This window comes from Aquarana catesbeiana, linkage group LG06 (assembly GCF_042186555.1).
Source record: "Aquarana catesbeiana isolate 2022-GZ linkage group LG06, ASM4218655v1, whole genome shotgun sequence".
NCBI lineage: Eukaryota > Metazoa > Chordata > Amphibia > Anura > Ranidae > Aquarana > Aquarana catesbeiana.
In genome coordinates this window covers 156,180,568-156,195,459 of record NC_133329.1, presented here as the reverse complement: position 1 = coordinate 156,195,459, position 14,892 = coordinate 156,180,568, and the positions used below count along the sequence as shown (strand labels likewise).

General features: G+C 42.4%; 1 protein-coding gene across 15 annotated transcripts in view; it reads left to right on the top strand.

Moving 5' to 3' along the window:
- Positions 1–14,892, top strand: part of MRTFB (myocardin related transcription factor B) — a 501,337-nt gene that overhangs the window by 386,635 nt on the left and 99,810 nt on the right. For all 15 annotated transcript variants that reach the window (XM_073591089.1, XM_073591093.1, XM_073591099.1 and 12 more), the window contains one exon: positions 975–1,040. In XM_073591089.1, coding sequence (XP_073447190.1) covers positions 975–1,040 — 66 coding nt within the window. The remainder of the gene's footprint in view (positions 1–974; positions 1,041–14,892) is intronic.

Genomic DNA, 14,892 nt, shown 5'->3' with positions numbered 1-14,892 from the left:
AACAGTTTGCTGAAGACAAGCAGACAAGGGACATGGATTACTGAAACCATGTCCTGTGGTCTGATGAGACCAAGATAAACTTATTTGGTTCAGATGATGTCAAGCGTCTGTGGCAGCAACCAGGTGAGGAGTACAAAGGCAAGTGTGTCTTGCCTACAGTCAAGCATGGTGGTGGGCGTGTCATGGTCTGGGGCTTCATGAGTGCTGCCGGCACTGGGGAGCTAGAGTTCACTGAGGGAACCATGAATGCCAACATGTACTTTGACTTACTGAAGCAGAGCATGATCCCCTTCCTTTGGAGACTGGGCCGCAGGGCAGTTTTCCAACATAACGACCTCAAACACACCTCCAAGATGACCACTGCCTTGCTAAAGAAGCTGAGGGCAAAGGTGATGAACTGGTCAAGCATGTCTCCAGACCCAAACCCTATTGAGCATCTGTGGGGCATCCTCAAATGGAAGGTAGAGGAGCGCAAGGTCTCTAACATCCACCATCTCCATGATGTCGTCATGAAGGAGTGGAAGAGGACTTCAGTGGCAACCTGTGAAGCTCTGGTGAACTCCATGCCCAAGAGGGTTAAGGCAGTGCTGGAAAAAAAATATTGACACTTTGGGCCTAATTTGGACATTTTCACTTAGGGGTGTACTCATTTTTGTTGCCAGCGGTGTACACTCACTACTTTACATTGTATCAAAGTGTAATTTCTTCAGTGTTGTCACATGAAAAGATATAATAAAATATTTACAAAAATGTGAGGGGTGTACTCACTTTTGTGAGATGCTGTGTATATAAATTATTTCTGGAACCATGTTTGTAGTCTGATGCTGATTATTTTAATAAAACTCAGTTTACAGTAAAGAAATGCAACTTTAACGGCTTTCCAATAGGCTAGTTGTTTGACGTGAAATGTTACACAAGGATTGGCAAGTGTGAGTCAGACTATTCCTAACCACTTCTGTTCTTCTCTCTTTCAGTGCTCCAGTTGCGTCTGCAACAAAGGCGAACAAGGGAGCAACTTGTAGACCAGGGCATCATGCCACGTAAGTTACCAGTTATTTCTGTTTTAATAAAGGAAACTATAAACCTTCTAATGCTTGGCATAATGTAAATCTTAAAAATGAGTGTTATTATTTTAACTTCTCTTGTATAGTTGGTCTGGAGCAGCTGCATTTGCATATATGCAGGCACTGTACAAACACTGACTGCTTATGGCCGGTCCACACTGATTCTAATTTTCTCACTACAAGTGTGTGTGTCTTCTATGACAAAAACAGGAGAAAACATATTGTGCATCTGCTTAGCAGTGTCTGGTAAAAGACCTGGGTTGTTTAAAACCTGTATTTAAAGAGTAACTCAACATTCGTAGGGGGAAAAAATAGCAAATAAAGAAAAGCTAATATAGCGTATACAGTTGTGACACCAATCGTACTATAATTGAATGTTATTAAAATTTACCTTTCCTTTTCAATCTGAAGCCGCTGTAATTTTCTGCAAGATGCAATATGGCAACCTGGAGGTGTTCTGTACACAGAATGTGTATAGATCGTCCCCCAGAAACATAATTTCCTGCTTGTGTGATTGGCTCACTGATTTTCCCAGAAATTTACACTAAGGGCTAGTTTACACTTGCTTCAAAACATGGCTTCGGACAGGCTTTGTTAAAGCTCTCTGAATGCCAGTCAAAGCTCCTGTCGCTAAATAAATTGATTAACTTACAGTCCTGTTTACACCTGCTTTTGCTTGGTGCTTCGATGAGGCTTTGGTGGAGCTTTGCCATAGACTTCTATGGAGGTTTTGAAGCACCACTGAAGCTACATGGGGTATAATTTTTGAAGCAAAGCAAAAGCAGGTGTATACAGGACTGTAAGCTAACCATTTTATTTACTGACAGGAGCTTTGACTAGCATTCAGAGAGCTTTAACAAAGCCTGTCCGAAGCCTTGTTGAAGCCGAAGCAATTGTAAATGGGCCCTGAAATACAAGTCAGATTTCAGGCATTCCCTGCAACAAAAATTACATTTTTGGTGAGATATTCCCAATAGGAAATTACATTTAAAGGGATGATAGTCCATCAGCTTTCCTAGTGCCCTGCAGGTGCTGCAGCTGATTGATAATTATGAAACCACTCCCATTGGATTCATTTTCCAACATAGGCACAGGGATTTCTTCAGAATAACAAAAGGTAGGAATCTGCAACCAAGTTTGATAAAATCCTTACAATGTACATAGATCACCCAGAGGGGAATGTTTTTTTTTTCTCAACAAAAGTGGGGTTACTCTTTAAGCCTAATTTTCAAAAGTGCAAGTATCCCAAGTTCTTGCCCCATGTGATAGCATAGTGCAGGTGACAAATTCTCTTTAAGGAGGCATCAGGGGCCTATTAGGCTCTCAACCCCTTCATGACAATTGTAGAACAATGCCTAAACACAGTATTACAACTTTGATATGTGTTAGGAAAACTTTTGTGTTTTTTTTTTTTTTTTTTTAAGTTGGGCTCTGATTTGGTGATAAATGGTAATAGATACCTCCTGGTTGTTTTTTTGTTTTTTTTTGTTTGTTTTTTTTTTGTTTTTGTTTTTTTTTGTGTATCACAGGAAAACTATCCCAAAATATTAAAAACAAATATTTATTTTTTAAACTTCAGCTGTACATCCCTTACCATAACCTTCCATCCAAGAACAGCACAAAATAGATTCTGCTGTTCCTACCGATCACAGAAAGACGACATCTGTCTATATCCTTTGTTGTTTGTACCCGTAGTAGGCCTCAAACAATGGTGTGGATTTTGCTTTTATTTATCTTACCTAAAACACATTGACACTGATAATAATTTAAAAATGGAAAGGAAGGGAATTTCCTTCAGTGACTTCTATGTTCTGCATAATGCTCTGCTCACAAATCATACAGTGTGATGTGGAGTAACATAAGGCAGATCACATGAGCTCATCGTAGAAGAGAACAAAAACATTTAAGGTATTTTATATTATTAAAATGATGCAATCTTTAGACAGATTTTAATGATTTTATTTACTTCTTAAATGTTCAAACTGGTTCACGTGGGTGTTCTAAGGCACTTTTAGCAGTGCAGCATTTGTATGGGCTGTTTTTTTTTCTCCCTTTCTTGTATGTAATATTAACTGCCCAACTAGCATGTGCTGCGGCCCATTTTTTCATAACTGACCTGACTAATAGATTCTGTGCAAGGCAAACGTAGCTTATAGGAACAGTTAGACCCGGTTCACACAGGGATGACTTGTCAGGTGACTTAATTGCCTGACAAGTCGCATTCTGTACAATGGAACCATTCTGATAGGAGCGACTCAAGTCGCTTCGACTTAGAAAAAGGTTCCTGTACTACTTTGGGGGTGACTTCAGGCGATATTTGCATTAACTTCTATATAGAATTCATTTTGCAAGTCGCCGCTGAAGTCATGTGCAGGTCGCCTCTGTGAGTCGCACTGCAAGTCGTGCCGCCCCTGTGTGAACCGGCTCTGAATCTATAATCAGATTTAAACATGTCAACAGTCTTGTTGGAATAAAAAAATACAGCATTTGAATGCCTAAGATGTTTTTTATGCTGCTTCTGATTCCTTCCAGTGCTGCTTGTATAACCAAAAGCTGTCTATTGTCACACAAACAGCACTGGAGGGACTTCAGCAGTATTTTCTCTTGGAAAAGTAAGTATTTCAGCCCTCTGAGCTGTGGGCGATCCCTTTTGTGTCCTCATGTACAGTGCAAGGCTATTAACCCTGCATTATACTTTGAGGCGAGCATGCGACCATAGCTGAGAGCACCTTAGGCAGTAGAATGATCGCATCGATGGAGGGCGTTCTCTGAAAGTGCTCAAAAACTATGGGAAATAATAGACGTTTATGGCAAAAGCACAGTTAACCTGCACCAAAACTACGGGTTCAATACGCTGTGTCCAAAGCGCAGCGGCACAGTGTGAAGCCCCCCTTGGGCTAGGTTTACACTTGTGTGGGGGTTGTGGGTATCGCACCTCTTCCCGCAGCCACAACGCGCTGCTCTTTTACAAATGCACCGAGCTGCCATTCATAATGGCACTCCCATCCATCTAAATGCGCAGTGCGTTTATTGGGACAGGTACAGCAGCCCATTCAAGTGAATGGACTACTGTGCCCGCACAAACATGGGCCACATGGAGTGCATAAGTGTGAACCAAGCTTTAAAAATGACACAATGTCACAATTAGAGATGCATTTCTTTTCAAATAAACAAAATACTATTTATATCATCTTGAGCTGTGTCAAAGAATGGCTGTTCCCTATAAGGTTTACCCTTAGGAGTGGCTCACACCAGATCCACGGTACGGGAAAAGCGCATACTGTGTGAGTTTCCTGCACCACACTGGAATGCACTGCCTTTGCGATCTGCATGCTTTTCCTGAGTTTTGGTGCAATTTTCAAAATTGCATCACACAGGAATGCGCTGGAGTCCACGGTAACATGGCACATGGGTGGGGCCCCGTGGAGGGGCAGAAGGGTCGAACATAGTTGGCATGCGCTACTTTTTTCTGCATTCCAATGCAATTTTCAGTCCATTTAAATGCAGAACAAGGAGGGGGTAGTAAAGGATGGGTATAGTCTGCATTCTTGACAAGTGCCTACAACAGGTCAAGCTGTAGGGGGGGGGGGGGTGGGGGCGCAGAGGACTGGGGATTTAAAGGAGGAGCCACTAGCATGAGAGATGCTTCTTATTCAATCTAAGTAGTGCTGCTTTAAAAAAAAAAACCTAGGCTTTAAACAAATGTTGCAGTATTCTTAGTATTTATTTTTTAATAGAGTGAAATTTTGGACCATTTTCTTCAATAAAACATAGCAATATATTGCCTTTTCTGTTACTTTTTATGTTCATTGGCATTGAAACAAAATCTGTTATGGATGTGGTATCAATCTATTTTCCTGTAAGTAAATGCATTTTAACAAGGGGTGTGGGAACTTGTTACATGTTTCAAATGCTGCTGCCAGATGCCCACACTCCCTGTAACAGCAATACAGGGAGACGTTCACCTTGCTAGCTATCACTTTTTGAACTTGGCGCGGCCTGCGGTGCTCTGCCAATGCGGTCGCATCATTAGTGCCGACAGTGATGTGTGGGCGGCTCATCCTCCGGGCAGGTATGGTGGGAAGCAGCTAGTATGTGTCGGACTGGCCCTTTCCAGCACGGAGAGCTGGTTCCTGCAGGTGCTTGACCACTTTGGAGAATCACAGCATGTCTGGTGAGAACCATGGGACCGGGCAGAGAGCTGGGCTTTACTTGAGGGATTTCTGGGGGATATTTTCATGGCTGAGCTGCCCCATACTGAATTGTAACAGCTCAGCAGAGCGGTGGTGGTGAGATGGTATCCCGGTGTAAGGGGAGCCCCATGTGATACACATCTTTATGCTACAAGGACATGAGTATGAGGACATGGGGGGGTGTGGGGCTGTTATGGAGAATACAAAGTATGACGACATGGTGAGGGGTTGTCTGGAGAGTACAAAGTATGAGGACATGGGGAGTACAGAGTAAGAGGACATGGGGTGCGGGGGGTTGTGTATGGGGGAGTACAGTGTGTGTGTTTGAGTGGACATTGGGGGGTTGTATGGGAAGTACAGAGCATGTGGACATGGGGGGGTTGGGCGGTGTATGGGGGAGTACGGGAGTAGAGTATGAGGACGTAAGGGGGTGGGTATGGGGAATACAAAGTATGAGGAGTTTGGGGACTACAGAGCAAGAGGAGGGGGGGTGTATGGGTTGTACAGAGTAGACAATGGCAGGGGGGCGGGGGGGGCTGATTGTATGGGGGAGTACAGCCCACGATGCACTAAAAAAAAAAAAAAAAAAAAAAAAAGCTCCTAACTTTTTTTTTAACTGGCTCCTAGATTCAAAGTGAACATGTCAAGCCCTGTAATAAAGCCATGTATAGTTCACTTACAGTATCTCACAAAAGTGAGTACACCCCTCACAGTTTTGTAAATATTTTATTATATCTTTTCATGTGACAACACTGAAGAAATGACACTTTGCTACAATGTACAGGTATTGAGTGTACAGCTTGTATGACAGTGTAAATTTGTTGTCCCCTCAAAATAACCCAACACACAGCCATTAATGTCTAAACCGCTGGCAACAAAAGTGAATACACCTCTAAGTGAAAATGCCCAAATTGGGCCCAAAGTGTCAATATTTTGTGTGGCCACCATTATTTTACAGCACTGACTTAACCCTCTTAGGCATGGAGTTCACCATAGTTTCACAGGTTGCCACTGGAGTCCTCTTCCACTCCTCCATCACGGAGCTGGTGGATGTTCTAGACCTTGCGCTCCTCCACCTTCCATTTTGAGGATGCCCCACAGATGCTTAATAGGGTTTAGGTCTGGAGACATGCTTGGCCAGTCCATCACCTTTACCCTCAGCTTCTTTAGCAAGGCAGTGGTCGTCTTGGAGGTGTGTTTGGGTGTAGCTGTAGCTCCCCAGTGTCAGCAGCACTCATGCAGCCCCAGACCATGACACTCCCACCTCCATGCTTGACTGTAGGCAAGACACACTTGTCTTTGTACTCTTCACCTGGTTGCCGCCACACACGCTTGACACCATCTGAACCAAACAAGGTTATCTTGGTCTCATCAGACCTCAGGACTTGGTTCCAGTAATCCATATCCTTAGTCTGCTTGTCTTCAGCAAACTGCAGGCTTTCTTGTGCTTCATCTTTAGAAGAGGCTTCCTTCTGGGACGACAGCCATGCAAACCAATTTGATGCAGTGTGCGGCGTATGGTTTGAGCACTGGCAGTGTGACCTCCACCCCCACCCCATCAACCTCTGCAGCAGTGCTGGAAGCACTCATATGTCTATTTCCCAAAGACAACCTCTGGCTATGATGCTGAGCACAAGCACTCAACTTCTTTGATCAACCGTGGCGAGGCCTGTTCTGAATGGAACTTGTCCTGTTAAACAGCTGTATGGTCTTGGCCACCGTGCTGCAGCTCAGTTTAGGGTCTTGGCAATCTTCTTATAGCCTAGGTCATCTTTATGTAGAGCAACAATTCTTTTTTTCAGATCCTCAGAGAGTTCTTTGCCATGAGGTGCCATGTTGAACTTCCAGTGACCAGTATGAGAAGAGTGAGAGTTGTAACACCAAATTTAACACCTGCTCCCCATTCACACCTGAGACCTTGTAATACTAACAAGTCACATGACACCGGGAGGGAAAATGGCTAATTGGGCCCAATTTGGACTTTTTTTTTTCCACTTAGGGGTGTACTCACTTTTGTTGCCAGTGGTTTAGACATTAATGGCTGTGTGTTGAATTATTTTGAGGGGACAGCAAATTGACACTGTTGTACAAGCTGTGCACTCAATACTTTACATTCTATCAAAGTGTCATATCTTCAATGTTGTCACATGAAAAGATATAATAAAATACTTGCAAAACTGTGAGGGGTATACTCACTTTTGTGATATCCTGTATGTCTGCCTTGTGATGAATGTCAACATTTTGTCTAGTGCATTGAAAAGAAAATGTAGATAAAGAAATTTTTACTAGAATCCCAAGTTAAGAGTAAATCAATATATAACATGCTCGTGTTATATTCAGTTTTGGAATGATTGTAAATTGATTGTAAAAGGAATAAAATAACAGGACATTCCATAAGGTCTTTGGCGTTAGATTGGACAAAAAGGAATTAGCTGTGTTCATCGGAATTAATCACAGGCCTTTGTTCTGAGGCATCTAGACGTCCAGCTCTACCTTTGTCTAGACCACTTCTATCTAACGTCTGACCTTTAAACACATGAGCTAAATGAAAATTGGAGTGTGCATTTCGATGAGAAAAATGTGAAGATGTAAAACCACATTCTCCCAAAATAAAAGTTTACAGCCTGGTGAAACCAGGCCGATTCCTTTAATAAGCAGCTGTGGAAATGACGAGAAGGATTACATCAGTTTAGCATACTGAAGTACCACTCCCTTTTAGACCACAAAGCGTCTCTGCAGCATACAACATTGCATGTAGAATATTTTCAATAGTGCAGTAAAATGTATCGCACTATCAGCCTATATTTGATAGTGCTGATTCCAGACTTTCTTTTTTGTTTTATGTTCTTTGGATTAAGGCTAAAATTATGTTGGCTTTTGTGCAGTGAAAGAGTAGTCTCACAGATGTGCCTTCACCAGTGATGAGCTCAGGAATGTTCAGACTAGGATCTGAGCCCTATCACCTGTATGGGTCAGTCATCTGCCGCTGGGACACTCCCCACCCTGTAAGTCGTACATATGATCGTCCCTTGTATACATGTGGCTACAGGATGGGGAATGCCCGGCCGCAGATGATTGGCCCGTACAGGTGTTAGTTTCTTTCCAGGCTTGGACACATGGGTTTGGATTCTAGTCTGAACATGCTCAATCTCATCCCCAGTCTTTATCTTTATGTTGACGTAAGGAACACACATATGGGCATTTGGTTGTTAGTCTCTACTTAGTTCTGTTTCTGTTTTCACAGTTCTAGGAGAGCAGACAGAAATAGGAGTCAGGAAACCACACATTTCTGTGCATTATGTAACCCTGTGCTCACAACTGTTCTGAAAGATAGAAGAACTGTCAGATGAAAACATAACATTCTAGATTCAAATACCACAAAGAGGTTGTTGGCTAAATGCTGTTCAGGGGCATAACTACAGATCATATGGCCCCATAGGAAAATTTCAGTAGAGCCCCCTGATGATGACCCCTCTCTGTGACACCTGCAGTGTTCACTTTGACAGTACTACCGCTGATCTTGGCATGAATTATGCCTAAAAAAAAAACGAGCAGCAAGAGAGCTGACCACGTAGTCTGTCTTTGATTTAGAGGACTGTCCCTAAATTGGAACAAAGTCCCTCTGTCCCTCTTTCCTACTCATTTGTGTCTGAGTTTGGTCTGATCGATAGTTGTATAAAAAAAATTAAATTTCAAAAGCCAGTATAAAGGAATAGTAGTGGTAAAAAAAAAAAATTCTTGGGTGTTTTAACAAATCTTTTTTTTTTTTTTATTATTCTCTTTTAAGAGGGTGTGGCAGGGGGTGTGTCCTATGTCTACATATTTTTGCTAATAGGTGTCCCTCTTTTCCAATCTCAAAAAGCTGGGGTTGTGACATTGTGAACAGAACTGTGAAAAGTTGCCAGTGAAGGACAGCAATGCAAAGGAAAAGATAAAAAAACAAAAATGTTGTAGCAGCAAGAATAACCAATATCATGATGTCGTAAATGAATTCATAATTGTTGGTGCTCCTGGACACAGTTACTCTAGATTTTTCTACCTCAGACCTCTTTAAACTTTGGCTTTTTTTGTATTAGACTATATACACACATAGCCACCTGAAGAAATTGTTGACAGGATGTGCACACCTAAATGCAGACAATCTGTGTCCAGGGCTGTGCATCTGTACCTGTACGCATGTATACCCTTAGACCTACATTTATTAGAGTACAGTCCTGTCCTATCATTGACTTACACAGACAGTTGTACTAAAAGCCTTTGACTCCCAGGCAGGAATGTCCATTGACATGCACCCGGTACAACCTTGTAAGCCGTCTGAATGAGCCCTTACTACAAGCCCCAGCTGTCTTGTTATTTGCTAAATAGACACTGCTGGGAGTGAAGATGGCTGAAAAGTTAGAGGGTTTTTAAACTAGGCGGGGGGGACCGTTCAGAGGTAGAGATAGTCAGCGCAGAACATATTCCAGAGGGTAGTATTGGGGGCATTAGTAGTAGGTTGACTAAAACACAAAAACCAGAGGTAAGTATAGTAACAAGTCCTATTTGCAAACTTGGAACACCCAATAAGAAGACATTATGCGGTCTAAACTACGTGGCATGTTCACCAATGCCAGGAGCCTGGCAGACAAGATGGGTGAACTAGAGATACTGTTGAACGAGGAGGAGTTAGATTTTGTGGGAATTTCAGAGACCTGGTTCAACAGCTCTCATGATTGGCTGACAACTATTCAAGGGTATTCCCTTTATTGCAGAGTTAGAGAGGGTAAAAAAGGGGGAGGGGTATGCTTATATTTCAAGAATGAGAGAAATGACATCAATAAGGGAGCTAGGGAGGAGGTGGAATCCTTATGAGTAGAGCTCCAAAGGGATGAAGCTAAGGGGAAAATAATACTGGGAGTATGCTATAGGCCCCCTAACCTGAGGGAGGAGGGGGAGACAGATCTCATATCACAATTTGGATTAGCAGCAAGGATGGGAAGTGTTGTTATAATGGGGGATTTTAATTATCCAGACATAGACTGGGCACCACACTGAGGGAACCACACATTCGTCTAAGGCTCGCCAGTTCCTAAATGTCTTGCAGGACAGTTTTATGGGTCAGATGGTAGACGCACCAACTAGAAACAAGGAGTTACTAGATCTACTGATTTACTAACAATCACAGATGTGGAAATACGGGACAATTTGGGAAACAGTGATCAAAGGTCAATTGGCTTCAGTATAAATCACACAAATGGGAAACACAAGGGGAACACAAAGACACTGAGTTTCAAAAGAGCCAACTTCCCTAAACTACGAACCTTGCTAGAAGATATCAATTGGGATAAATCTTGGAAACAACACGGATGAGAGATGGGTTTGCTTTAAAGCGGAGTTCCACCCAAGAATAGAACTTCTGTTTTAAGTTAAGGTGACCCCCCTGACATGCCACATTTGACATCTAATTTTTTTGGGGGGTGAGTGGATACCCTCTCTTTAGGGGCATCCAGCTCCCACTTCCTCCCGGGGCTCCACAGAGCCTGGAAGGAAGTTAGTTCACCTCTCCCCCTCCCTCCGTGCAATCTTCTGGGACACGTCACAGGTCCCAGAAGATTGCCCGGCCAATCACAGCACGCATCGCAGCTCGCGCATGCGCAGTGCACGCCCGGCTGTGACGCCACAGCCGGGCGCCCACAGTCACAATGCCGAGGAGAGGAGTGGGGCTTCGTTCGCCTGCATCGCTGGACCATGGGACAGGTGAGTGTCCGATTATTAAAAGTCAGCAGCTACACTTTTTTTTTTGTAGCTGCTGACTTTTATATGGGTGGAACTTAGCTTTAAGAGCATATTAAATAAGGGCATTAGCCAGTGCATTCCATTGGGAAATACATTTTAAAGAGTGAACAAAAGTCCTTGATGGCATAACTGATTTAAAAATGCATATAAAGGGAGAATACCTTCAAAAAATGCATGGCTGAGGGATCATCATCAGCATTCAGACTTTACAAAGAATGCAACAAGATATGTAAGGGTGCAATTAGGGTGGCTAAGGTAGAGCACAAAAGACACATAGCGGAGGAGAGCAAAAAAAAATCCCAAGAAAAAGTATATAAACAGTAAAAAAGGGAGGACAGACCGTATTGGCCCCATAAAGAATGAGGACGGACATCTGGTTACAAAGGATGGGGAGATGGCGAAGGCAATGAATTTATTTATTTCCTCAGTTTTCACAAGGGAATTGGGGGGAATTGGGGGGCTTCAGTAACCAAAGTAAACAAACTGCAGTGTTTGTCCTTATGACACATCACAGGAAGCACCCTCATGGCTATCAGAGGACAGAATTAGAAATAGACTTGTGAAACTTAACATTAATGAATCACTGAGACCAGATGGCTTGCAACCGAGGGTACTTGGGGAACTCAGTCAAGAAATTGCCAGACCATTGTTCCTAATTTTTACTGACAATCTACTGACTGGGATGGTACCAGCTGATTGGAGAAAAACCAATGTAGTACCAATATTTAAAAAAGGTCCAAAATACATCCCTGGGGATTACAGACCTGTTAGCCTAACATCAATAAAATGCAAGCTCTTGGAGGGAATGCTAAGGGACTATCTACATGATTTTAGTAATAAAAACTATATCATTAGCAGTAATCAGCATGAATTCATGAAGAATCGTTCTTGCCAAACCAATCTATTAATCTTCTATGAGGACATGAGCTGCAATCTAGATAAAGGAAGGCCCGTAGACGTGGTGTATCTGGATTTTGCAAAAGCATTTGACACAGTTCCCCATAAACGTTTACTGTACAAAGTAAGGTCCGTTGGCATTTACCATAGGGTGAGTACATGGATTGAAAACTGGCTACAAGGGCAAGTTCAGAGGGTGGTGATAAATGGGGAATACTCGGAATGGTCAGGGGTGGTCCCCCAGGGTCCTGTGCTGGGACCAATCCTGTTTAATTTGTTCATAAACAACCTGGAGGATGGGATAAACGACACTACGACGCTAAGCTGGGCAATAACTTCTCCGCAGGATGTGGAAACCTTGCAAGAAGATCTGAATAAATTAACCACTTAAGGACCGAGCCTCTTTCTGAGATTTGGTGTTTACAAGTTAAAAACAGGTTTTTATTTTTGCTAGAAAAAAAACTTAGAACCCCCAAACATTATATATTTTTTTTCTAACACCGTAGATGGCGGTCGTTGCAATATTTTTTGTCACACCTTATTTGCACAGCGGTCTTACAAGTGCATTTTTTGGGGGGGAAAAATTTAATTTTTTGATTTAAAAAATAAGACAACAGTAAAGTTAGCCCAATTTTTTTTTATATTGTGAAAGATAATGTTACGCCGCGTAAATTGATACCCGACATGTCATGCTTCAAAGTTGCGCCCGCTCGTGGAATGGCGACAAACTTTTACCCTTAAAAAATCTCTATAGGCGACGTTTAAAAAAATTCTACAGGTTGCATGTTTTGAGTTACAGAGGAGGTCTAGGGCTTGAATTATTGCTCTCGCTCTAATGATCGCAGCGAAACCTCCCGTGTGGTTTGCACAACGCTTTCATATGCGGGTGCTGTTCACTTCTGCACGCGAGCTCAGTGGGACGGGGCGCATTTTAAAAAAATAGTTGTTTTTTTTTCTTATTTATTTTACCTTTTTTATTAACTTTTACACTGTTCTTTAAAAAAAAAAGAAAAAATGGGTCACTTATATTCCTATTACAAGGAATGTAAACATCCCTTGTAATAGAAAAAAGCATGACAGGACCTCTTAAATTATGAGATCTGGGGTCAAAAAGACCTCAGATCTCATATTTACACTAAAATGCAATTAAAAATAAAATAAGAGAGTCCCTTTTAAGAGCATTGGGCGAAAGTGATGTTTTGACGTCGCTTCTGCCCTGCAATGATATGGAGACGGGTGGGGGCCATCTTCCCCTCACTCGTCTCCATGTCAGGCTACCGACGGCTTCGGTAAGCGCGGGAGGGCGGGGGCCCTCTCCCACCTCCGATAAAAGTGATCTTGCGGCAAATCCGCCGCAGAGAGCACTGTAATCTTGAAGCAGACCGCCCGCTCTTGAAGAGGATACAGAGGTTATGGTAGCTAGCTGCTACCTTAACAACTGTATTCCTTTTCAAAGTAGCGACGTAAAACGACGTGGGTGGTTCGGAAGTGGTTAATGAGGTGGGCAACTACATGGCAAATGAGGTTTAATGTAGAAAAATAAATGTAAAATAATGCATTTGGGTGGAAAAATAGCAGAATGCAATCTACTCACTAGGGGGAGAACCTCTGGGGAATCTAGGATGGAAAAGGACCTGGGGTTCTAGTAGATGATGGGCTCAGCAATGGCATGCAATGCCAAGCTGCTGCTAACAAAGCAAATAGAATATTGTCATGCATTAAAAAGGGGATTAACTCCAGAGATAAAACGATAATTCTCCCACTGTACAAGACTCTGGTCCAGCCGCACCTAGAGTATGCTGTCCAGTTCTGGGCACCAGTCCTCAGGAAGGATGTAGTGGAAATGGAGCGAGTACAAAGAAGGGCAACACAGCTAATAAAGGGTCTGGAGGACATTCGTTATGAAGAAAGGTTGCGAGCACTGAACTTATTCTCTCTGGAGAAGAGACGATTGAGAGGGGATACGATTTCAATTTACAAATACCGTACTGGTGACCCCACAATAGGGATAAAACTTTTTCGCTGAAGGTAATTTAATAAGACACGTGGCCACTCATTAAAATTAGAAGAAACGAGGATAACCTTAAACTACGTAGAGGATTCTTTACTGTAAGAGCAGCAAGGATTATTATTATTATTATTATTATACAGTATTTATATAGCGCCAACAGTTTACGTAGCGCTTTACAACTTGAGGGTTAACAGTACAAATACAATACAATTTGATACAGTAGGAATCAGAGGGCCCTGCTCCTTAGAGCTTACAATCTAAGAATGTGGAATTCCCTTCCTCAGACGGTGAACCTGAACGACCACAACATACAGGGATATACAATGTAATACTGACCTATAATCACAAACATAGGTTGGACTTGTGCCTTTTTTTCAACCTCACCTACTATGTAACACTGGGAATTTTTTTTTTTAACAGCCACCAAAGAACTGCATTGAGCATACATGAATAGTTTCATAGTGGCTGGACTTTAGTAAATGTTCTGAGGGCAATAATGCACACTACTTAAACAGATATGCTTCACGAATAAAAAGGAGAATCTGTTACAAGGGCAACCTTAAATATTTCCTGACATCACTCCTCTAGACGGCAAACTATTTAGCATCAACCATGTTCCTAATGGAGTTACCTTTCCACCCCCAGGCACCATAGCAGCTGCATGGGAAGCTATGACTGTAGTTACACCACTGATGGAATTTGTATGTTTTTTCTCTTTGTCTGTGGGTTACCTCCTGGGTGCTTTGGTTTCCTCTGAGTCTAAAAATATGCTGATAGATTAATCAGTTTCCATCACAGTTTAGAAGGTCCTGTGCAGAGCTCCCCATTTTTGTGGTAGTTCTTTGAAATCAAAGGAGCATGAGCACTCATATACCCACTTTCATAGTGGTTAAAGTATTTAATATGACTTGTTTTTCAGTGATAGCCTCCAAATATAGACTATATAGATGGC